This window comes from Dreissena polymorpha, chromosome 4, assembly GCF_020536995.1.
Source record: "Dreissena polymorpha isolate Duluth1 chromosome 4, UMN_Dpol_1.0, whole genome shotgun sequence".
NCBI lineage: Eukaryota > Metazoa > Mollusca > Bivalvia > Myida > Dreissenidae > Dreissena > Dreissena polymorpha.
Genome location: NC_068358.1, coordinates 137,119,717 through 137,147,208, shown reverse-complemented (window position 1 = coordinate 137,147,208; position 27,492 = coordinate 137,119,717). Strand labels below are relative to the sequence as shown.

General features: G+C 34.2%; 1 protein-coding gene across 4 annotated transcripts in view; it reads right to left on the bottom strand.

The window, feature by feature from the left end:
* LOC127876751 (E3 ubiquitin-protein ligase HERC2-like) overlaps window positions 1-27,492 on the bottom strand; it is a 151,743-nt gene that overhangs the window by 117,939 nt on the left and 6,312 nt on the right. For 2 of the 4 annotated variants that reach the window (XM_052422184.1, XM_052422188.1), the window contains exons 1-3: window positions 24,006-24,078; window positions 17,528-17,628; window positions 13,782-13,899 (exon numbers count right to left, since the gene is read on the bottom strand). In XM_052422184.1, coding sequence (XP_052278144.1) covers window positions 13,782-13,899; window positions 17,528-17,602 — 193 coding nt within the window. In that variant the 5' untranslated portion in view covers window positions 17,603-17,628; window positions 24,006-24,078. Of the gene's footprint in view, window positions 1-13,781; window positions 13,900-17,527; window positions 17,629-24,005; window positions 24,079-27,492 lie in introns of those variants that run through there. The other 2 variants (XM_052422186.1, XM_052422185.1) reach the window with 1 other exon arrangement.

Below are 27,492 nucleotides of genomic sequence, written 5' to 3'. Positions count from 1 at the left end.
ATAGAGGCATTTAATACCAAGTTTGACTCAAAAGTAAAGAATTAATCCAATTTAGGGTACAACTGTTGTGAAAAAAATCATTTAATCCGTCCATACAAACAACCCAGCCCATTTTATTCTTAAATTATAGTTGCTTTCAAATAATAAAGGTTGGTTAACTTTGTAATTTTAAAAGGAATTTTAATCTTCTAGTTGTGTTTGTACCCTAAGATTATAGCTGGTTATTCCACAATCTATCCCTTTCAGGAGTTAGTCTTTTGGGACGGTAATTGAACTTAAGCTATATTCAATAATTATGGTCCAATAATGATGTTCAAGTTATCCTTTTGCAAAAGAAATGTACCGAAATAAATGTAGTTATCAATATTTTTGGGTTTAGAGGGTACGAAGGATAAAGAGACTTTAAAAAACAACATTTTGTCCTATTCCACAGTAAAATTACTGAAATTTCATACGCAACATAGAATATAACTTGTGACTACAATACATTTCAGATAACATGTTGGTTGTTGGCTTTATCATAAACGATAGGCACTCAACATAATTACAATTGACATTATTACCTTATTAACCTTTGTTCTTTTTCTCCAAAGAAAACATTATTGTGGACATTTTAATTACCCTTATTAGCCTCAATTGATCCTCAGAGAAAACATTTTTTCTTGGTAGGTAAGCGTGCTTCTAAATGTAAGCCAAGAAATAACTCTAATGCAGTCGTTGATGCCAACATAAATGTTGTTTTACATCACAGAAAGTGTACAACAACATTGTGTAATTATATTTCCTACTACAAACAGTTGTTTGGCAGGGCCACTTGTCTCTATGCATTTGCACCAAGACAGGGTTGAAAAAATATCAGTTGACTTTTCCTTGGACAAGTTCATTGTGAAATTCTGTTCTGCATGCAAGCAATAGGCACTAATTGTTATAACCAAAATAATGTTTTCATTCAAGGCCTTCATGACCATTTGTTTCATTAAATAATTTATTAAACATAGTTTTTATTCAAAATATAAGAATATTATACAAGGTTATGTTGTAATTAAGTTTTTCCTTATTTACATTACGACATTGTACTTGTCCACGCTAAAGTCGATGGGAAGATAGTCTTGTCCTATATTAAAATTACCCATTGCAGGATTACACAGCCAATATAAGAGACAATGATAAATAATCTCCGTAGTGTTGATTGTTTTTAATGTTTTAAATAGTATTTAATGCATTAGACAAAATGACTTACAATTTTTGCTCAATACTTATCATTTGTGTGTGTAACATAACACAACTTCCTGCAAATTAGATCTCTACAGTTTGTTTAAAAAGCATGTGTATATTTTTAGCAATAGTTTAAAAAAAAATTGCAGGACATTTGGTTTTGTTTGTTTTGTTATGGTTTGCTTGTAAACTGAATGTGCATAACGAAATTGCCGGACACAATTCAATCACATTTGAAGCATTTTTTAAAGCCAATATGCTTTTCTAAGCACTTTAAAGTTTTCCGATTCAAAACATTAAAAATGTGTCCCAGAAAAACAATGTTCACACCATACCTCAAGGTAATGTAATAATAAACCATGTGTTATAATCATTGAATTTTGCCACATTCCCAAATTCTACCAATTCCTCCACAATTTAGCTTAATCCAGTCAAATGTAAAAATTGGCGATACATGTTTGATTTTTTCAGAAGTACATTACACAATTAATTGTTGGAGGGGTATTTCAGATAAACATACAAAATTCAAGCACTTTAAAGTTTTCCTATAAAAAACACTAAAAATGTCGGGTAACACAATGACACTGTTCGTATTTAATTACAACGAACAGTTGACGAGAGAAGTTTAATATAGATTGTCTGCAACATGTATAAACTTTTTTTTGAGTGAATAATTGACCTGCCTTTGTCTGTGTGCCATACTAATTCAGTATTTTGGCAGAAGGCATGCAAACCTTGTGAAGTATAATCCACAACATACTATTAAATTTGGGATTCCTTGGCTCAACGGGGCCGTAAAACATCATCGCTATTGGCTAACTTGTTTTCATAAATATATTCCATTAGAAATTTCATAATTGTATACATTAATATATTTTTTTTATTTTGCATTTCATTTTCCCCCATTAAAACCCTTTCTATGCTATGTTAAAGACTTTGGTTAAAAACAGTGTTGCTAAGCACCTGAGATTGTTCATTTTAGAAGTGCTGTTAAAGGGAAATCTTCATGCGCTTTTCAAAGTCTGTGCAAACCCTAAGAGTTATCTGTCAGAAATGGTTTAATGATTATATATTATCAGTGTTTTTTGTACTTCTTTGAACAAGTGTAAACTGGTCGCTGTGTTGTTGTGGATATGCTGTCCGCCAAGCAACCAGGTGGTCACGGCTTCCAGCCACACAATGAGGCGTTCTTTTGATCTCCCCCAGAGACACCAAGTACTGGTTCTGGTACCAGAAAATGAACTTGAGAGCGCTTCAAATAAGCCTAAGGCTTTACCAGTATATGTAATAGAGTTAAAATATATAGGTTTAAAACCCAAAGTGCAAATTGGCGAAGTTATACAAAAACTTGCTGTATTGCTACTGATTCTCCTTTGAAAAAAATAAATCCAAAAAAATAGAATCCTTAGCAATCCAGGATTAACTCAGTAAAAGGTTGCCTTTCAAAATGTTGAGAGAGTTTCAGACTAAAATTCTATGTCACTATATCAAAATGCAGTGCAAACCAAAGGGCTATGATCAACACCCTGCTCAAGATCACTTGCTGGTTTATATGTTTACAAAGTTACATCACTTTAAATGGGATACTTTTTTAGTTGCATGTGGCACAAATATTGACGGGATGGATAGACAAGGCAAAATCTACATTTGTAAAACACCTGTCCACTCTGGAAGTGGTGGAATAAAAAACAAAGGAATACTACAAGAGGGTTGCCTGCCAACATTGGCAAATCCATTCCCTTTGGAAAATATTGTTTCGATAAAAAACTACAATAATTAAACACCAGTCCGGAAATAATGCATGTATTCTTCATGGAAAAGTGGCAGAATGAAGGATCTACAGTATACCTTAGTAATTGAATTTGACACTTAGGTGGAAGATATAGCAGCAGTCTGAACAAATACTGTCTGCTAATGTTGGTCGACAAGAGAGCTTGTCTCGGTAATTATTGCACACACAGGAACACTGTGGATCTACATCTTTATGACCATGCAACATGACTAGTACTTATGTTCCAAATATCGTCTTAAAACACTCTGTTCTTTTGGGATATTAAAAACCAACACTGACATATGTAAGAAAATATATGATGAAATAAGGAATTGGTCACAATTGCTCACATAATTAACACAACATAATTAAACAATTTTATTATACAGCACTTCCTGTTTCCATTTGTAAATCAGTTGCAAGACAATGTTGTTCTCACATCAAATAATGAAGCCCTGATCTTTATGGTTTCAGAGAATACTATTGTAAAAGTTTTCATATGTAATTTTTTTTTTATACAACTGTGATCTACATTTACAATGGATCGGAATGATTAAAAACTTTGAGAGAGGGATCAGCCAAGGATCATTCATGGGACGTTTGATTAAAATCTGCCCTGCAGTTCAGGCAGAATAGTCATAGAAAAACAAGAGATGTGTTTGTCAGAAACACAATGCCCTATACTGCGCTGCTTTGAGCCATATATTTGACCTTTAACCTGGAAGGATGACCTTGACCTTTCACCACTCAAAATGTGCAGCTCCATGAGATACACATGCATTCCAAATATCAAGTTGCTATCTTCAATATTGAAAAAGTTATGGGCAATATAAAAGTTTTCGGACAGATGCACAGACTGACGGACAGTTCAACAGCTATATGCCACCCTACAAGAGGCATAAAAAGTTAACAGACAGACGCTCACATGCATAAACATATGAACTGCATGATGCTAAAATACTTAAAGCTCCCTAAGGGCACTTGGTGCTCAGGTGAGCTGAAACCGCTGCAAATTTTGAATACCAAATAACAGTCATCACACTGATCAACGTTTCAGTGAAGTGATCAACAGATTTTGCAATTGTAAAATGTCATCTGAGTTTCGGTCTAATAACCAGCTCTTTTGATATATATTTTTTTTTTCTCCATCTTAGCATTGAAATTGGATGCACTTAATATATGGTTGTGTTTTATAAATGGTAAAGTACATTAATGACAAATTGGACCCATGGGCGTGCAAATTTGACCCCAGCAGCATTATTTGTATTCAAAGTAAATCGAGAATTTCAATATTATGTTACATGCCAAACATTCAACCATTCGGCCTTGTAGCCAGAAAAAAGATGTGTCAAGTTATTTTGCTATATAAACTGTCTGACCTTCTGGGTGTGGCCAGATGCCCATGGTCATTCCTGTACAACCAATTTACTTTGTATTGGGATTATTATTAAATTAATTATTGCATAAATAAATATGTACATGTGTGTATGTAGATTTATTCTTAGAAATGTCTCGTAAATAAATACTTTTATAATACCTGGTATAGACTTTGGAGACAGAGATAAGCATGTACAGTACACTCCACGCGTTTTCCCCAATTTCCCTCCATACTCCGCGGGTTTCGACCTGGAGGGAGATTAAGAAAATCCCGCTATACGCGGCGTTTGCATGATTTTGGACGCGGCGGTTAACGATCGGAAAAACTGATAAACCGACGCGGCGGCCCTCGGCGTTGGCAACGCGGGGAAAACTCCGCGTTTTACGAGATAACGATCAATTTAATTTTGTTTGACTTCCTGATTTTCAAATAAAATTACATCTATTACAAGTACATACATGTACATGTAGTATAATATTTACAATTAAAAAAAACAACCAAGATAGATCGATCCTGACGTGGTTGTAGAAGTAGTTGTGGTTGTATAGAAAACTCGTTGATTAACGACACACAAAACGTCGTCTTTTAACTAATACTTACCAATTAATATAAACACAGTTTGCAACATTGTTTTTATTTTGATAATTTAATCCAAAGTTTTCATGTTAGCAGGTGATTTTCTATAATGAACATGTATACAAATGACCAAGGACCCTAAAAATCTCGCAAATCTGTGTGAATTGACAGTTTGACGTAATCAAAGAAAAGCCGCTTCCTGTCTAAAGGCATAACTTACTCAAGTAAACACGTTCAACGAATGCATAAGGAATGGTTTTAATTGTCGGAACAAAGTCTATTCTCTGCTCGCTAATGCATTGATTTTCTCTTTGTTTGTAGGTTATTCCATTGATTGCTAAAAGGTGGTAACTATTGAGTTGATAATTGCATTTAATATTCACAGTTGTATTCTTGTTGCGTCGACATTCTAAACAATGTTTACCAGTAATTATGGACCAAATCGGCAGAGTGACATTCACACATCTTAATCCCTTTTGTCAAAACACCGAATACAGCAGTCTACACAATAGGTCAGTAGACAAGCTTTGCGTGTTTTCATAACGTCAAACACTTAAAATCCAGTTCCGCCCAGATGTCTTCTGTAATCAGTTTACAGTACAATTAGTGTTAAAATAATTACTCTACTAAAATACCGTAACGATAAAGATTCGGCGTGTTCGATTTGAAATTATTTTAGAGGAAATATCAACTTATTCGCGATATAATTTCGTTAATAAATACCAAAGAAACTTTTAACCGAAATCAACAATGTTCTCTGCGCTACAAAGTTTGTATAAAAAAAATCAATACACGCACGCTTTGCAGGAGTATACATTGTACCTTGACCTTGTACATTGCAGCATAATTTTCGCGCGCTTTTGTCGGGAAATATACATGACTGTATATTGGAAGCATTTGTAAACGTCGTGTTAACAATTAAAAATCGTAGTGTGTTTCGGATTACTAATTATTATTCTCATTTGGAAATTTTACGGAACATTTATTCTTGTGTCGTATGTGTTATGATTTAAATATTAAATTGTCAAATGTATTATATTAGACTAATTCATATTGTAGACGTACCTGTGAATTAAAAAACATAATTTTTATACGTATTAATTTTCTATACAATTATCTTTTTATACATGTACTACAGTATTTAAACAATTTATTATAACAATGTTTTTATTTTTTGGCATGCCCAGTAGCACACTGCTAACGCGGCGTTGCGCGGCGATCACTGATAAGAACGGAAGGTGTCTGCATTTACCGACTAGCCTAAAATAATACACGCCGCGGGAATTAGCGAACGCGGCGTAACGCCGAGCGTTTTATCGAGTTCACCTCGCTCTTCCAACGCCGCGTGAACACTCGCTAGCAGAAAAACGGAGGGAGCGCGTTTTTTGGGGAAAACGCGTGGAGTGTACTGTATTTCAAGAATGCCACACAGACATATGTATTCCAATAATTCAAAAACTCTGGTTTTAAAATCCGTAATCTGCATGTGTCTTTCACTTAACTCCATGTTGACTTTTGAAGCTTACCAGCTATTCCACTCATTGTAATATCATTGTATCTGTGTATTTGTTAACAAACATTATAGATGTTGATCCATTTTCACAGATGTATATAGTCAGCATGTCAGTTTTCTCTGATGTTGCATGGTTTCAGCTTAGCTTTTCAATCTACATGTAATTACATCATTCACAAAGAGGGCATATGCACTTGAGAAAAATAATATTATCATTAACTTTCTGTATGTCCACACTCATCTGCATCAAACCTGTAAAACTCCCACTGAGCAAATGCTAAGCAAAAGACCTCTTGATGATTTAAACATGCATATTTCTTATTTTCATACAATAATTATTACCATTCCGATGGAAATAAATTCCTTCTATAAATGCAAAATAACTCACAACAAATCCAGAGTGTAAGGGTTTCAGAAGGATTCCCTTCATTTATTCACAAACACACACTAACACAGGTCTGCCAAGTGCAGCCTTCAATCATCAGCCATTATCCTAACACAAGTACATGGCCTGTAATAGTGATACTGATGTACAGCCCAACCCTGTATCCCAGCATACTGCAGTACCACAACAGCCCCAACCCTGTATCCCAAATGGGAAGCATTTCCCCTTCCTAGTCATATACTTACAGAACATTCAAATGCCATAGTAACACTGACCCTGGTCCCTGTTTTTCCCTTGATAATTAGGAAGAATTTATTTTAAAGCCCTTAACCTCATCAAAACAGTAGGTCCCTCAGTAGGAGTAAATAATGAACTCTTAGTGAACCATTATTATCAGAGTTAACGGTAATCACACAATGTTTCTCGTTCATTGCCAATACTTTCTATCCCACATTAAATAATTAGTCCCTTTTTGCTCATTTACACAATAATTAATATTACTCTTTCTTTTTTACCTGTAACAACAACTGTTGCAACAAATAAATTGTCTAATTAAAGTTGGAAAAAGATCAGTCAGTTTGTTTTCTTGAGGGTAGGTAATAACTAGAACAAGAGACATAACTTTCCTCTGATGTTGAGATTAACTCGGTGTTATGTAAGGTATCACGTCTAAAGAGATTTCACAGGAAAAAGCTATATTTTATAAAATATCATAAAATAATAATTGTACCACAATATTGCAGTTCACTGTGATTTACAAAACAAGAAGATATTTTACATTTTATTTGTGAATTTATAAAATCGTCAAATAATAATATATGGTTATTGTATTTAGTAAATACATGTTCAATTGACTACCATCTTTATCCTAATAAACGCTCCCGCCCTAATAAACGCGCCCCTATCCTATAATAAAATGAAGGAGTGATCAAAGTAATAGTGCCCACATTTCTTGGCTGCTAAGGGGTAAAGTAATAGCATTTTATTGATGGAAAATTCTTCTTTTTTTCTCAACAAGTTAATTGGCAAGAACCGTATACAAATAAAACTTTAATTATAATAATAATAAAATATATTTGGAACATATTGATGTTAGGATTAAACTCCAACATGCAGTCGAATTTATTATTGTATCGGTGTTTTCAGTTTTATATGTCAAATTCATGTTACGATATTTTTTTTTACACAGCAAGTTGTTCAATATGCGGTACGCTGGGCTGTAGCACAGGGCTTACATTTTATACATATCGGGTAGATTGCTACGTCATTTCATTTAGACACAATGCAGGGCATAATTTACATGTAGTAAAAATTAAATTTAGGATCTATTAATTTTGTTGCTATAGTTGTTGACAGTGGGGAGCTATAGTTGTTGACAGTAGGGACATTCCTCCGCCGCTTCAAAGTTCAAATTTTAGTGACGCCTCTTGATGTGCGTTATATGTACATGTATGAACACAATCCTTTTTATCTGCATATCTTCTACTGATTTATTTTATTGCTAGATCCAATTCAATCAGAAAATATTTTGGTCTGGTTTATAAGGTATCTACCGTAACCATAAACCTTCACCAATTAACACTGTTGCTATCTAGGCCACGCGTACTGTTACAGTTCTCACCACGGGTCATATCGACAATGGCCCTTTCATCTCGCATGATAATAGGGTGTAGTATTCTGGTAAAATTGTGATATGTTTACGATTGCTCAATAAACTTGGAACTTTTTGCAAATACCGTTAAACACATTTTAGGTGTTTGCTCATATTATACCTAAAGAAGGGTGAAATAAACGCGCCCCCGTTGTGATTTGCATTGCGCCCAAGCGCATATATTATAATAAAGACGGTATATACTATTTTCAATCAAATCAACACCAAAAAAAGGCATTGCTGAACATTTGATACAAAATAATCATGCAAATTATAGCCAAGTTCCTTAGTGGATGATCATAAACACATGAGAAAGTTATTCCATGAAACATTAAATATCCTTTTAAATATCATGAATAAGATTAAAAGATCCACTCCATGAAACATTAAATATCCTTTTAAATATCATAAATCAGATTAAAAGATCCACTCCATGAAACATTAAATATCCTTTTAAATATCATGAATAAGATTAAAAGATCCACTCCATGAAACATTAAATATCCTTTTAAATATCATGAATAAGATTAAAAGATCCACTCCATGAAACATTAAATATCCTTTTAAATATCATGAATAAGATTAAAAGATCCACTCCATGAAACATTAAATATCCTTTTAAATATCATGAATAAGATTAAAAGATCCACTCCATGAAACATTAAATATCCTTTTAAATATCATGAATAAGATTAAAAGATCCACTCCATGAAACATTAAATATCCTTTTAAATATCATGAATAAGATTAAAAGATCCACTCCATGAAACATTAAATATCCTTTTAAATATCATGAATAAGATTAAAAGATCCACTCCATGAAACATTAAATATCCTTTTAAATATCATGAATAAGATTAAAAGATCCACTCCATGAAACATTAAATATCCTTTTAAATATCATGAATAAGATTAAAAGATCCACTCCATGAAACATTAAATATCCTTTTAAATATCATGAATAAGATTAAAAGATCCACTCCATGAAACATTAAATATCCTTTTAAATATCATGAATAAGATTAAAAGATCCACTCCATGAAACATTAAATATCCTTTTAAATATCATGAATAAGATTAAAAGATCCACTCCATGAAACATTAAATATCCTTTTAAATATCATGAATAAGATTAAAAGATCCACTCCATGAAACATTAAATATCCTTTTAAATATCATGAATAAGATTAAAAGATCCACTCCATGAAACATTAAATATCCTTTTAAATATCATGAATAAGATTAAAAGATCCACTCCATGAAACATTAAATATCCTTTTAAATATCATGAATAAGATTAAAAGATCCACTCCATGAAACATTAAATATCCTTTTAAATATCATGAATAAGATTAAAAGATCCACTCCATGAAACATTAAATATCCTTTTAAATATCATGAATAAGATTAAAAGATCCACTCCATGAAACATTAAATATCCTTTTAAATATCACGAATAAGATTAAAAGATCCACTCCATGAAACATTAAATATCCTTTTAAATACCATGAATAAGATTAAAAGATCCACTCCATGAAACATTAAATATCCTTTTAAATATCATGAATAAGATTAAAAGATCCACTCCATGAAACATTAAATATCCTTTTAAATATCATGAATAAGATTAAAAGATCCACTCCATGAAACATTAAATATCCTTTTAAATATCATGAATAAGATTAAAAGATCCACTCCATGAAACATTAAATATCCTTTTAAATATCATGAATAAGATTAAAAGATCCACTCCATGAAACATTAAATATCCTTTTAAATATCATGAATAAGATTAAAAGATCCACTCCATGAAACATTAAATATCCTTTTAAATATCATGAATAAGATTAAAAGATCCACTCCATGAAACATTAAATATCCTTTTAAATATCATGAATAAGATTAAAAGATCCACTCCATGAAACATTAAATATCCTTTTAAATATCATGAATAAGATTAAAAGATCCACTCCATGAAACATTAAATATCCTTTTAAATATCATGAATAAGATTAAAAGATCCTAAGTATTGCTCCTCATATAACTAATAATATTTGCATTCTAAGCATTTCATTACAATGGATTATGCACACTTTGTAAAAATTCAACTTATTGTAAATAAAGGATCATAATTATGTTCTTTTTTGCAGAGATTTATTTTTTAACTTTCTGCTTGAATAAAAAATATTTGGATCCATTATCAAGCCTTTCGCAAAAGTATACAACTTTTATAAGAAACCTTTATTTGTAATTTTAATAATGTTTTATAATTTATGAACACTTAAATTATTTATACATAATAGCAATAATTAAAGTACATATTTTTTTAAATAACCCAGAAAATTCCCCGTTAACGATTACAAAACTTTTTTCAGTAAGGGTTTCTAGTTTAAATTTGAACAGATTTATTTATTGTTTTACCAAAAATCAATTATGGACAGATTTCTGTCGAATCTCTATAATTCAACATTCTTGCTTTCTATGTAAAAGTTTATTTAACAAATATAATCAAGTGTAGAAAACATAAGTGAAAACTGCGACCTGAAATATTGTTTCCCGTTTCTTGTGGCTTTAGAATGTTCTTCAAGGAAATGGAAAATCATTTTTCCGGTAAAAAAACCCATATATTTAGTTAAATTGTTGCGATATTTGACTACCCGGCCAGACATTTTAATAAACCTTTCAATTCACTCCTAAATGCAGTTTTATAAGATTTGATGTAAAGATTTGATTTAAAAGATCTTGCAACGATTTGATGTTAATTACGTTCAGTCAAGATGTAACTGATGTGACCAAGTCAAGATTATTAATCTTGTTAAGTGATGTGAATTTAAATTTAGATTGAATGCAGCATGAACAAACCGTTTTATGGAAATCTGGGGCAAGTAAATTATATTTCAATGAATACAAATAAGTCCACATGTGTATGTATTTAAATGACTTGTTTCATTTCAAGCATTTCATATTTTTATCTATACCATGGATGGTGTAATACACAGGATATTAGTAACGTCAGGATTGATTTTCTCTAGGTTGCTCACCTGACCATACCAAATATAATGTGCAGACTTAATAATGTTTGTGTAATAACTATGGATTTTATCTAGAATTTTTGTTATGACACAGAATTGAAATGGCCTGAGACAGTATTAGAAACATTTATAAACAATTATAAACAACATTTTTGAACTCGTCCAAGATATTATCGGGATGAATCTTCTGACCAAGTTTCATGAAGATCGGACAGTAAATGTGGCCTCTAGAGTGTTAACAAGATTTTACTATAGCCATATAAGGAAAAATGCCCTGCCCCTTGGCAGCCATGTTTTTCAAGCAAAGGTTACCATTTTTTAACTCATCCAAGATATCAGTGGGACAAATCTGCTAAGCAAGTTTCATGAAGATCGGAAAATAAATGTGGCCTCTAGAGTGTTAACAAGGTTTTACTATAGCCATATAAGGAAAAATGCCCCGCCCCCTGGCGGCCATGTTTTTCAACCAACTGGCATCATTTTCGAACTCGTCCATGATATTATTGGGTTGAATCTTCTGACCAAGTTGAATGAAGATCAGACAATAAATGTGGCCTCTAGAGTGTTAACAAGATTTTACTATAGCCATATATAGCGATATAAGGAAAAATGCCCCGCCCCTTGGCAGCCATGTTTTCAAGCAAACGGTACGATTTTCAAACTTATCCAAGATATAATTAAAACCAATCTTCTGACCAAATTTCATGAAGATTGGACAATAAATGTGGCCTCTAGAGAGTTAACAAGGCAAATGTTGATGCCGCACAACGAACGACGGACAAAAAGCGATCACAATAGCTCACCATGAGCATGTTGTGCTCAGGTGAGCTAAAAAACACTAGTTGACTATATACCCCTAATATTAAATTCCTTCCCCTTGTGTTGTCAGAAAAGATTTTTTAAGTTCTCATTTTAGAAATTTCTTTTTTGCTTCGGTGACTTACACATGCAACTGTCCAGAACGATTGAACAAGTTTGACAGAGAAACACCCAAGTACGGTTAAGTTTCTTAAAAATCTGCCCAGTTGTTCAGAAGGATGTTGTTGGAAGAAACAAGAGCACCTCACAACGGATGCCACGCTCGGCTGCGGGTGCATTTTTGAATAAATGAAAGATTGTCAGAATTTTTTCTTTTTTAAGGTCACAGTGACCTTGACCTTTTACCTAGTGACCCCAAAATAGGTGTGGCATGTAGAACTCATCAAGGTGCAGCTATATATGAAGTTTCAAAGTTGTAGGTTGAAGCACATTAATTTTACAGCCAATGTTTAAAACCTTAACAAAATGTTAAGGTTTTAGCATGACGCAGACAACACGAAGAGCTGGCTATGACAATACCTCAGGTTTCTCAGAAAACAGCCAAGCTAAAAACTAAGGCACACAGGACATACAACTGACAACCCAGTATCCTTAAAGTGACTCTTGAACACTATGTTTTCAGGCAAACAAGCAAACTTTGTAAAGGAAAACTATACAATGTTACACAACAATTATTCAAACATTTACCTTTGGGGTTTCAAAGAAGAGATTTTAAGTATTTACTATAGACTGTATTTTATTATAGACTCGTCACTTACATATTAAAACGATTTTCCAAATTGAACTTTGAAAGAGTCATCCAAGGCTTGTTAAAATCTGTCATGGAGTTAAAGAAGAGAAGCAATAATAAGAAAACGTTAAAACATGCTTCACATAATTATGCACTTCACACACGCACTAACAGACGACTGACAATAATTGTTCTTAAATTTCTCCATGACCACTATGTTCTCAGAAAAGATACAAGCACAAAAGCATGAACATGTGGCAAAAAAAACCACATAGCCAAGTGGATGTAAGATAAAACACATGGACACGCGGCAAGCAAAAATTGGTATAATTAGGCAATAAAGGAATCAGTTAATGTAAGTTTTGGCCAAACTGATCTTTCAATGCAAATTTGATAGTAAACTTTTATAGAAAAGCATCCATTTTTACAAATGTTGAGCCAAATGGTTGCATGTCGAGACTGCCGGAGAAACCTAAAATAAGAGTAACTGTCTCACGGAGATCTGGATGTAGTTATGTATCGAAACAGCAAATGTTCAAAATAATCATTGGAAAAAAAGGTTTGGCTTACCCACCTAAAATATTCATTATTTTAGATTTGTATGGAAAAAACTTCGGTTTTGGTCTAAGATGAACTTTTTCTTTATGTGGTACATTGAAATTGCTTGCAAAGTGAAAAAAAAAATGAGATTGCTGTCAGCGTTTTCACTACCTTTCTTAGCGAGGACTCCTGCAGAGTTGTAGAGACCGTGGTTGGTTCCCATGGCGATCTCACCATCCTTGACCAGCTCATTCCACAGCTGACTGAGGCAGTCATTCACAAACAGCTCCTGCAGCATCCACAAGGTTAATGATATTTAAGGTTGATAGTGTTGTTCCTGATGAACCTGTGCAGACTTCACAGGATAATTTGGGATGACACTTTACCCACATGGAATTGATGGATGCTACCCTATGAGTTCGGTCAACACCTGGGAATGGATGCTACCCTATGAGTTCGGTCAACACCTGGGAATGGATGCTACCCTATGAGTTTGGTCAACACCTGGGAATGGATGCTACCCTATGAGTTCGGTCAATACCTGGGAATGGATGCTACCCTATGAGTTCAGTTAACACCTGGGAATGGATGCCACCCTATGAGTTCGGACAACACCTGGGAATGGATGCTACCCTATGAGATAGGTCAACACCTGGGAATGGATGCTACCCTATGAGTTCGGTCAACACCTGGGAATGGATGCTACCCTATGAGTTCGGTTAACACCTGGGAATGGATGCTACCCTATGAGTTCAGTCAACACCTGGGAATGGATGCTACCCTATGAGTTCGGTAAACACCTGGGAATGGATGCTACTCTATGAGTTAGGCCAACACCTGGGATTGGATGCTACCCTATGAGTTCGGTCAACACCTGGGAATGGATGCTACCCTATGAGTTCGGTAAACACCTGGGAATGGATGCTACCCTATGAGTTAGGCCAACACCTGGGAATGGATGCTACCCTATGAGTTCGGTCAATACCTGGGAATGGATGCTCAGGGTTGTCATTATGATTGTAAACAAAGGATTATTTTGGAAAAGTAACCGATTTGGCCGGGGGTCAAGGTCTAGGCCCCCTTGTAGGTCCAGGGCAAGGCCCTGGTAAGGTGGTCAGGGGGGCAAAGCCCCCAGACCGAAAACGAATTCTAGACACATTTTAGGGACAAAATACTGCTATTCTCAGAGCATAAAAAGTTAAAATGAGGTCTAAAAAGAATAGAAAATTTTAAGATTTTCACATGTTTAGTAAACTGTACAATGTAAAAACATATTATATTGATAGATCTTTGCATGTTCCAATTCTATCCATTACTCGATAATCCAGTATAATTACGATTTTTTTTTTCAAAACCAAATAACGGCAAATATTGACGATGAATGTCGTTTGCCATTTAACGCAAGTGCATATACAAATTGAATTGTGGGATTGGGGAATTCCCATTTAACATGCGTGAATCACGTGACGCGATTTGAGAGCATTGAAAATTGTTTATATTTAGTAATTACGACAAATCGACGACTAAACTGTTACATGTACCTCCTTTCAGAAAAGTTTGCGAAAGTGAAATTCTGAGAATAAAGACGCGCCTTCTTTTAAATTTTACCAAGAACTTTTCATTCCGGATTGTGATATAACTTGTCAGGTCATTCAGGCATGTAGACCTATAAATATGCATAGTATGGCAATCTCAAAACACGTTATTAACCTACTTATTACATTATGTGTTATGCCCATTTGTATAACAAAATACATTATTTAATTGAAGTATTTTCAAATGCGTATAATTAAATGTGTTATTCGAAATCATTTCCAGATTTCATTATTCACGGAAAATTAAGAAAATTCTAGCAACAGAGACACATTTCTCGTGTTTTTCATGCACAGATGAAAATCATGCCAAAATGAGACTTCATGTATAACATCACGTCATTCTTCATCGGGGAAAGCGTGGACTTAATATTTAGAATATTTAGATGCTAAATAACAACTTCGTTACGCAGAGGTCGCTAATATATTTTATTTTGGTAGAAAATCGAAGAGCATTTTTTAATATGTGGAAACCTTTTCTCTAACTAAAAAAACTAATTAATTACGCTCTACATTGCTACATTCGTTGAGATACGGTCAGTAATAATCTGTGAAATGTACAGCTATTTGATACAATTTCACGTGGGGTCGGCGTGTATTCGGCTGCCTGAGCGCTGATTGGTTGACGTGCTTACCAAGAAGAATTTGATTGACAGCTGGAAAAATTAATATTGGGCACTCGCTGAGAAATTCATTGAAAACAGTAGTTCTTAGGCGGAGTTAATGTACTGACTGAATGGGCGTCGCTCTACTATACCACGGTTATTCCTCGTCAATTAGTGTCGGTTTGCGTGATCACAACTTCCGATAGCAATTTTAAAGATTCAGGAAAAACAACCGATTTTCTGGCGATTTTAACCGATGAATTCGATCGGCAATCGGTTAATAATGACAACCCTGGATGCTACCCTATGAGTTCGGTCAACACCTGGGAATGGATGCTACCCTATGAGTTCGGTCAACACCTGGGAATGGATGCTACCCTATGAGTTCAGTCAACACCTGGGAATGGATGCTACCCTATGAGTTTGGTCAACACTTGGGAATGGATGCTACCCTATGAGTTCGGTCAACACCTGGGAATGGATGCTACCCTATGAGTTTGGTCAACACCTGGGAATGGATGCTACCCTATGAGTTCGGTCAACACCTGGGAATGGATGCTACCCTATGAGTTACATGTAGGTCAACGCCTGGGAATGGATGCTACCCTATGAGTTACATGTAGATCAACACCTGGGAATGGATGCTACCCTATGAGTTACATGTAGGTCAACACCTGGGAATGGATGCTACCCTATTAGTTCGGTCAACACCTGGGAATGGATGCCACCCTATGAGTTCAGTCAACACCTGGGAATGGATGCTACCCTATGAGTTCGGTATACACCTGGCAATGGATGCTACCCTATGAGTTCGGTCAACACCTGGGAATGGATGCTACACTATGAGTTTGGTCAACACCTGGGAATGGATGCTACCCTATGAGTTTGGTCAACACCTGGGAATGGATGCTACCCTATGAGTTAGGTCAACACCTGGGAATGGATGCTACCCTATGAGTTCAGTTAACACCTTTGGAATGGATGCCACCCTATGAGTTCGGTCAACACCTGGGAATGGATGCTACCCTATGAGTTTGGTCAACACCTGGGAATGGATGCTACCCTATGAGTTCGGTCAACACCTGGGAATGGATGCTACCCTATGAGTTCTGTCAACACCTGGGAATGGATGCTTCCCTATGAGTTAGGTCAACACCTGGGAATGGATGCTACCCTATGAGTTCTGTCAACACCTGGGAATGGCCTTATGAGTTCGGTCAACACCTGGGAATGGATGCTACCCTATGAGTTCGGTCAACACCTGGGAATGGCCCTATGAGTTTATAACACCTGGGAATGCTTTCACAAATACAAGCCATGCTCTGGTAAAACTGAGCTTTATGCATGTGCTTAAAGTGTCTTCGCAGATTAACCTGTGCAGTCCACATCAGAGATAATCAGGAATAACAATTTCTGCCTACACTGAACTATTGCTAAGAAGGGGCTTTAACGAAGGGAGTTTAAACAAAAAATCTTCCAATTAAAATCAGTCTTTTAAAATGTGTTTCATATTTGTTTGCTGATTCGTCTGCAAATACATGTAGCTCCTTTGTGAAGTGAAAACAAAGATTATTGTACATGTGAACAAATCTCACAAAAGAAATTGATGAATTATTGAAAAACAAATTTAAGAATTAAATAGACTGACAAAAAACTGTGCTAGAGTTATTTGGCTTATGCTTGTCTTTCCTCAGTTTTTTTCAATAAAAACAATACTAACCTGTAGGTCAGTTTTGAGCCATTTGGAATCATGCCGTGTTTGTGGACGCAATTTTGTTTCAAATGTCCAACTCATTTTTGTTTCCTTCAACCCATATTTCTCTGAAAATAACAAAATAAAACATATAACACTTTTGTGAAAAAAAACACATGGTGATGGTTTCATGCTTACATGCAGGTTATGTTTTTTATTTATGTTTCGAGATTAATGTAAAAGCTTACATGGTATTGATTTTAATTGTATTTGCCGTAAAGACATTTGCATGTTATTCTTTGAAACAATTTTTGCACAAAACATTCATCAATTAATAAAATTAATCAATTTTCATGTACATTGCAAGTAATCTTGACTGCTTTAGAGGCATATAATCAACAATGGCAATAATTCAGCTGAGGTCAGTTATTACCTTCAAAGGCTTACATCAAATATTTATACTAGACATCTCTCAGAAAATGTGTCTTGTTCTGACAAAACTGGGCATAATGCATGTGCGTAAAGTGCCGTCCCAGATTAGCCTGTGCAGTCCGCACAGGCTAATCAGGGACGACACTTTCCGCTTTAATGGTATTTTTAGTTTCAAGGAAGTCCCTCCTTACCGAAAATCAAGTTTAGGCTGAAAGTGTCATTTGTACAAGTGTGTCCAGTATTATATTTACTCAGGTTGATCTTATATGAATGGGAGATGAACAAAATATTGAGATATAAATTTTTTTTTTTTTTTTTTAAACCTTCCATTGGGAATTTTTAGCTCCCCTTTGGGAAAAATATATACTTGTTTCCATTGGGAATGGGTCCGGTTTCCGGACCCGATTTTGAATTAAAACAAGAGCACCTCATAACGGGTGCCACGCTCGGCTACGAGTGCAGTTTTGAATAAATGAAAGCTTGTCAGATTATTTTGTGTGTGTAAGGTCACAGTGACCTTGACCTTTGACCTAATGACCCAAATACGGGTGTGGCGTGTACATGTAGAACTCATCAAGGTGCAACTACATATGAAGTTTCAAAGTTGTACGTGGAAGCAATTTGATTTTAGAGCCAATGTTCAAAACCTTAACAAAATGTTAAGGTTTTAGCACGACGCGGATGGCGGATGACGAGCTGGCTATAACAATACCTCGTTTTTTGCCAGAAAACGCCGAGCTAAAAAACACTGCCTTATTGACAATAAATGTGTTTAAAAATTTCATTAACACAAAGGTTCACCGTTTTTGGGAAATGTTCAGGAAGTTGGTCTATCAGAACTACTCGGCCATTCACTGAAAAAGTTTCCAAGCTTCGAGCAAGTAATTATAATTGTGAACAGGAACTAAGAATGTGTGAATCACGTTTTCAATATCAGCGTATCTGGTAGTGCACTTAATTGTTAACTCCATCTACGTTCTCTGTAAAAGATTGAAGAGGAGGAGATTTGCATGTGCTTTTACACGATTGGTTTAGCATGTTGATTGCTAGACAAAGCCAGCCTTTTATCGTTGAGAAAGTATTGTTTGAATGGCTTCTTAACAGGAAGTGGCTTCCTATGATGACTTCAAACTGATGATAAATCATCAATCAAGTTAGTCCCTTAACGGTCAACAGATTTTTCAAGTTTATCCCCAAGTGGTCGCTCAATCCAAGATTTGGACATCAAATTACTTAAAATTCAGCAGTTGCTTGTCACGTAAGACAAAAGTTGCCTAATACAATAGAGTGAAAAGGATCGGGACATTTCAAAGTGGTCACATAAGACAAAGGTCACTCAATTCAAGTGGTTGCATCCACAAGATTGACTGTATAGCATATGGTTAATATGCATATCTTTTGTATTACATAAATTTTCATTTATAAATATTGTTAATAATTTTTTTATTAAACTAGATTTATTTTGAAAATTTAATTAGTTAATTAAACATTATATAAAATTTCCTGTATAATATTTTGATCAATTAAACATATGGCTTGGTGGGGGTCCAAAGCTCCTTTGTTTTTGCCAAGCTGGAGTACTGACCATGTCAGTGCTCGACCATGATTATTCTGAGAAACATGTTCTTTGTGCAGACATTCTGATTTTGCAAAACAAATAAGTAAACAAAGGGATTTTTTATAATTCAAAGATGATTTTGAAGAAGTCCGACAGACTTCCTTGACTTCAAGTCTCATTTACAGGAGTGTCGGACTATCTGACTCCAGTTAGTGTAGAACACTGCATTTATACCCTGCCATATGTACAATATATACCATGCAAATTTATTTAAAACCTTGTATGTTTTTGCAAAAATCTGCCTTTATTTGCCTACCGTATATGTCCTTATTGACGCTCATGCCCTAATAGACGCACAGGCTGTCTTATCTGGGCTTCATCGGTATTTATCGGAACCATAAGGTAATATTTATGTAGCCTATAATCCATTAAAGAGTGGCACATCACATCTGACAACATCGTTTTTGCGGCCATTTTGTTTGCAACATGGTGACACCGTAAATATGCTACCGTGAGAGTATACTACTTAGGTTACAAACCAACAATAATAATAATTATTGTCTTCAGCACAGGTGAGTGATAAATCATAGAGATAAAGACTCGTTTTATTTCATATTTCATTTCAGACAAACAAATGATATTGGTATAGATGATCATTATTGATTGTATATTTTCTCCATGTATATTCCTCGAGGACTGCGTGTAACTCGCGTGCAACTAAACGCAGTGAAGGTGCGAAATACGGTGTAAACTGGATTAAATGGGGAGCGTCTCTTAATGCGGAAATATTTAAGTCGACGAAAAATAAAATGGGATCAGCAGCCGATTTGAAATCGTAATGTAGCGGGTCTGCAGCAGACTATGTCATACGATTGGATTAAACAATGTTGTGAGCGGCAGGAAATTAAAATGTTACACTTTTCAAATGTGAGGAATAGGTAATAGTGGTTCGAATTAAATGCGCAGGGGTCTTGAAAAAACACACGCAGTGCGCGTCAATAAGGACATATACTGCATATTGTAATACTGTTATTGCTTGCAAATTTACAGAAAATGTATCGACACTCAAGGACGAATCTCTTCACAATTGATTTAACTGCTAACTGTGTTTACAGAAATGTATGCATATGAGTGTGGTTTATTTGATACCACTTTGAGGTTTTGTTCATTATTTCACAATTAATGTGCTGTTTTCTTTTTCTTTGCATATAATTACATCATTACTTTCAACTTTAATTTGGAAGTTTGACAACAAAAAACGCTAGTGAGTGTGAAATTACTTTGCTACGGTGAATAAACATTGATTGTTTTAGACCCAGTTAAAATTATGCATATTAAAAAAATTACTCAGAATTTACAGACTGCAGACTGAAGTCAATGTGGAATGAATGATATTTTTACATGTTCTACTTCTTTTCTTCTTTTATAATAATGGCTATGTTCAATACTGATACATTATCCCCATGCATGGGGGGTTAAAAAGAAATAGATTGATAGGTTACCTGAGTTACTCAATCCACCCACGAAAATCCTATCAACAGTGATAAAAAAAGTGCAAAACCTAACACCTTAAGCCCTTAAGACTTAAATATATACATATACTGCTGTGCATGTGGTGAGAATATTAGTAGAGTTAAAAACAGGATAAAAGCAAAAAAAAACATGTGAACTAAGGATGGAACACTGATGTAGACAGCGAAGATTTAAATCCAGGGATCGTATCAGCGCTGACTTCATAAGATGGAAGTGTGTTCCATTGTACAACTGTTTTTGGAAAAAATAAAAATTTGTGATAATCAGCTGTACTTGGTGGTATTTGGTATGCCATGTGATGGTGATGGCTTGTTTGTCTATTGTATGGACTGAGATAGTTCCTGCGGGACATTCCCAAGACGAAGTTATGGTCTAATGTGCCAAAATTTTTACGGAATGTCCAGATTCTGACCTGAACCTTCTGGCATGCATGATTTTTGCAAATAATCTATATATCTATCTATCTATACTGTCTAACTCCCCTTTCAGTGTTATTGACAGGTGATGCTGCCAATGACCCTGCAACACAGTGAAAATACTGTTGTGAAAAATTATCTTTAGGGTCCAAATTGTCTTTTTAAATTATTAATCCAGAACAAGCACATCGATGGTAAAATAAGCACAGCGCTTCACCAAAACCCCTAACAATTTTTATTAAAAACCATGCCTCAATCAATTTGTAACAATGTCCTGCTAAGAGTTTTGTCACGCAGTAATAGTTTTGTTATAAGCAGTAATAAGTACAGAGTAAATGCACTATGAACACTTTTCTGCTAAAGTCAATGAAGAAAAGACTTTGCTGACGACAATTATGCCTCGTTCTCATACTTTCGTGTCTTCTCATTGGATTCATGCTCAATTTAATACGTCATTTTTGCTCTTGTTAAATAATTTGCGTGTCAGAATTCTATTCAAGTAGATCGAGCGTTTACAACTGCTGACTATTTTGCTGAAAAATGAGTTTTAAACAAGAAATGTTCCACACAGACATAGATATTGCTTCAAATGGTGGTAAAAAATACCATTGCAGAGTATTATTGCATTATAAATCGCCAGCACTTAAAACAAAAAAGTTTAGAAATTCTGTGCAAGTGGCAGAAGCATTTCTAAGGAAGGCCACGCTCTATTTAATATGGAGCACTGAGAGGTACCCGACAGGGTATTGTAACTCAATATGCAAGACGCGCGAGACAATTATATTTCAATTAACACTTTTGCATTTTTTTGTTGAAATAACGATGGTTAAATTTTTTTAATTCCTTGCTCTTATTTGAAATTTTATATTTGAGAATAAATCGATTCCATAATTAAATACACATTCAACTGTGTCTTAGAAAAAGGACATTGCAATCTGTTACGTAAAAAATAACTTCCCCACTGGGAGCCCCATTTAGAACGCGGTCAAGTGAGGAGCACGAATCCAATGAGAATAATCTTCTGGATGATGCAGATCATTGGCCTTCATGCGTTGAAAAAAATAGTAAATATGTAAACAAAGACGATTTTCAGATGGTTTAATACTGAAATATTTTTTTATCGAGGATATAAAAGTTATACAATTCTTAAAATACTTGTCATTGTATGTGCATGCACGAAATACATAGTTAAGGGGCACGAATATACGAGAACAAAGCATAAGTATCCTCGAGTGCCCAATTTCGACGCATACAAGCAGTTTGTTGAAGTTTTGTTGCTCAATATAGGGATTTATGTAATTAATTTTGTTATTTCATTGCACATGTACCTTTTATTTACACATTTTAAATTAAATTGATTGTGTTATCAACAAAAATTCGTTGAAAAACGAAATGACCCAAGTCTATGTAACGGCGGCCATATCTGTTGAGAGTGCCCTAAAACGACGCATCTGATTGGTTACATGATTTCAATGTAAATATCACTCCTGTGGAGACTGAAAGAATAAAATATTAACTCATGGTTGTTGTACTTAAATTTGTAATTGCTGTAAAAGTAATATGAAACTGAAATTAAATAAATCAAATAAGATTTTTAATTGTGTGATGCCATACTGTCTGGCAGTGGTTTTAATAGGGGCCTGTGTGAGCAACCCTGTCATAAGCTGTGTTTATGGAAGATATGTGAATATAACCTGTACTTCTTTTGTGGAACCTGCACTTATAATTAATTAAATGAAAATTAGTAATAAACATAATATGCAATTACCAACATAAACACTTGCTACATATAGTTAAAATTGTATTACAGCATAACCAAAAACATATCAGAACTTCAAATCAAAGTTTACGCGTACACCTTTTTCATAGTGAAAATAAATCTATTTATACGATGTTTTGTCAAATGGCAGTCACGTGACTTATGAATGAAATAGTGAACTTTTGCAGACAAAACCGATGCATTATCCCACGGTCTGATTAACAAAGACAATTGGGTGTAAAGTATTCAAAAGTTTTGCATTAAGTAAAATACATAAAAATCCATCAATTGCAAACCGATCAACCATATCTTACCTTTTAACCTGCTATTTTCCACATAACAAACAATAACTATAGTAAATAGTGCGTAGAGTACCATGTGCTATTGTATGACGTCCAAGGATGTCGCTTATGTATAAAACAGAGGCAAAACAAAAATGTGTCGAATTAGGGCAGCGTCGATTCGGGTCACTCAACGATAAACAAATTATGTATAGGATCGTTTGCTCAAAGTTTGGATAGCTGGATGTTATGTTGTTGGTTCCCGTGACTTTGAGCCATTGTTAATTGAATGTACTTAATTTAACAACAATATTTTGAGATTCACAGTTATCACGAAAATATCAATTAAACTGGTCATTTTCAGGCACTTTCTACTAAGTTCTAGACCTTTAGTCTGAAGCCGAAAGTATGGTGCCTATGAAGAACAAATGTCGTTTAAGTATTCGCATCAACATGCATCTAATAGTTACTAAAAAATCTATTAATGAAGCATCTTGTTATGAGTATAGCATGCACAAAGACTTACCAATATAAATATATAAACTGAAATATTCACAGACAAAATTCGGTGACCGAATTATGCCAATATGAAAGGGAAGTAACTCTTAATGGGGTGAATATGGTTAAAATCCACTTGCTTTGCGGGTTACCAATAAGTAATATATTCAAGTGTTCAACGTGTTTTCAAAGAGTTTCATCATGTGTTTCTTATTGAACAGTAAAAAGAATGCCGTTTAATATAACGATATTTTCAAAGTCAGCAATTTTGTATAATGTAAATGTGTTCGTTAATTAATACGTTTTAGGAATGTCGCTGTTTGTTTTGTGTTAATCAATGATGTTTATCAGAGACGTAGATAATGTTATCTACGTCTCTGTATATATATATATATATATATATATATATATATATATATATATATATATATATATATATATATATATATATATATATATATATATAAGTAAAATGTAATAATCCAGATTGTGAATATTATATAATAAAAGTAAAAACACGTGTCTGGGATTTTAAATATATATTGATTTAGCCAACGCGTTTCGCATAGCTCATCAGGGCATAATACAATATTTTACAACGTCAAAATGTCATGGAGATAACGTCATATCAATTATGACGTCATAACGTCAATAAATATTAAATGAAATTTAATTTGGGTTTAAATACATGTATAAAATGTTGTTCTTTTGCTAACCTAGCTGAAATATTGTTCGAAAATAGCTTAAAAAATGGAAATATTTTAAATTTTGGTTCATTATGTGAACATTCATCTAAATGTTTACTTAAAGGCATCTGTCTTGTTGAGGGGTCTCGCATTTGTTGTTCATGGACAGATCGCCTATTTCTAAGTTTATCGCCAGTTTGGCCTATATAATATTACCTTAGGTTACCTTAGGTGGTTTACCACCGCAGGTCTTTTGGACCTCTGTAGTGGCCTCTTCTTCGTCATCGCTATTTAATAGTCTCGGTGTTTTGCCTCCGGTTATTTCATTATAGTCACAGTTATGATCGTACACCATTGGGTGGTTTATCCAATATTTATCTAGGCGTCGTTTAAAAGTATCCGTGTTCTTGGATGTGACGACAGCACTTGGTAAATTATTCCATATGTTTACAATGCGATTGGAGAAAAAGTTCTTGCGAATGTCGCGTGCACACCTTTGTTTTAAAAGTTTTAATGGATGACCTCTATTTGTATTTGTGTTCAAAGTAAAAATTTCAACTGTTGTTCTTTTGTCATAGATATTGTTCAAGATCTTGTATGTTTCGATCATATCCCCTCGTAGTCTGCGAAATTTCAAAGTGGGTAGTTTAATCAATTTAAGTCTTTCCTCGTATGATTTATCCTTAAGTTTGGGTAACATTTTGGTTGCTCTACGTTGGACGTTTTCTATGCTATCAATGTCTTTAATTTTTGATGGACTCCATACACTGCTGGCATATTCCAGATGTGGTCTTACAATGGACTTGAATAATAATCTGAAGCTTCTAAAATCTAGAAATTTAAATGAACGTCTTATTAATCCCATCATTTTGTTGGCTTTATTTACTTGGTTTTGTATGTGTTCATCAAATTTTAATTTTGAGTTTATTGTTACACCAACATCTTTTTCATTTTCAACTCTTTCTAGAGAAACGAGGCCTCCTTCATACTTGGGCATAGTATATGATCTTATTTCTGGGGGTTTTGTTGAAATTTGTAGTATTTTGCACTTATCTGGGTGAAACTTTAACAGCCATTTGTTGCTCCATTCAAAAAGTTTATTCAAATCATCTTGGAGAATTAACTGATCATTTTTAGTCGAAATCTCACGGTATATTTTTGTATCGTCCGCAAACATAAGAACACTAGAGTTCACACATTTTGGTAAGTCATTTATGAACACCACAAATAGGATCGGTCCTAGTACGGAACCCTGAGGAATGCCGCTGGTGACAACGTGCCATTGTGAGTAGCTCCCATAGACTTGTACCCTTTGTTTACGATCGGTTAAGAAGTTCTGTACCCATTTACATGTTTGTTTGCTGATGCCATATTTTTCCAACTTGTATATTAATCTTTTGTGTGGGACCTTATCGAATGCTTTCATGAAATCTGTGTAAATTGTATCAATTTCGCCTCCTTGATCTAGTATACTAGTCCAGTGGTCCATAACCCTGAGTAACTGTAGGTTGGTTGATCGGGCTCCAATAAATCCAAACTGCTTATCACTGAATAAATCATTAGAGTTCATATGATCAACTATCCGCTTACGAATTAATTTTTCCATCAGTTTGCAGATTACGCTAGTGAGACTGACTGGTCTATAGTTCGAGGCTAATTTTTTATCTCCCTTTTTGAATAATGCTGTAATTTGTCCAATTTTCCATTCATTAGGCACAATACCCGACTTAAAAGAGCTGTTGAATATATGGCACATAGGTATTTGGATTATGTCTGACAGTTTTGACAAAACAATTGGGTGAACTTGGTCTGGACCTGGAGACTTAGATGTGTCGAGTTCGTTTAATAGGGTTTTCACTTCCTCTGGTTTAAATTCATCGTCACTTGACAGACTCTCAAAGTTAATGTTAATATTGTTTGCATCCATTGCATACTAATACATAAATCACATTTTGTATATCACATGACATATTAGTTTTTATTTTGAACATTTTGCCATCAAAATCAAAAGAATTCCCTTCAATAATATAACCACATAGGGCGCATCTAGGGTCATTACATTTGGATACTCTTGGTTCTTGAGATGAAAAGTAAGATTTGGTTAACAGACGTTTTAAATTAGGTGGCTGTCGCTTACATTTTATTATCTTCTGATTTGAAATTATTTTATTCATAACCGGGCCTGTTTGTAAAATGTCAATGTTGTTTTTTAATACGCCAAACAGTTCTTTATTTTTTGGATTTTGTGTTGAAATAAATGGAATTATATTACTCTTGTCCTTTTGTGTTGATTTTGAAAGTAATTCATGTTTAGGGATGGAAAGTGCTTTTTTAATACCTGTATTTATAATAGATTGTGGATATTTTCTTTGAATAAGGGAATGCTTAAGTTCATTTAAACGTTTTAGTTTAAGTTTATCATTCGAAACTATGGTGCAGATCCGTTTCGCTAAAGTGAAAGGAATATTTATCTTTGTGTGTTTATTATGACACAATGTAAAATTAAGATATTGTTTAGAATCAGTTTCTTTGTAATATATATCAGTATAAATTTCAGTATTGTTTTTTATAATCAATATATCAAGAAATGGTAACTCGAGTGTGCTTGTTTGCATTGTAAACTTGATATCCGAATGTAAGTTGTTTAAAATAGTATAAAAGTTTTGAAGTTCATGGGGAAATTTTGTCCAGAAAATAAAGCAATCGTCTAGAAATCTTTTCCAAAATGTTTTTATAAAAGAAAGAAATTCATCATTATAAATTGATCCAATTCTTGCATATAGTTTTTGTTCTAAAAATCCCACTACCAATGTAGCGTATGTTGGCGCG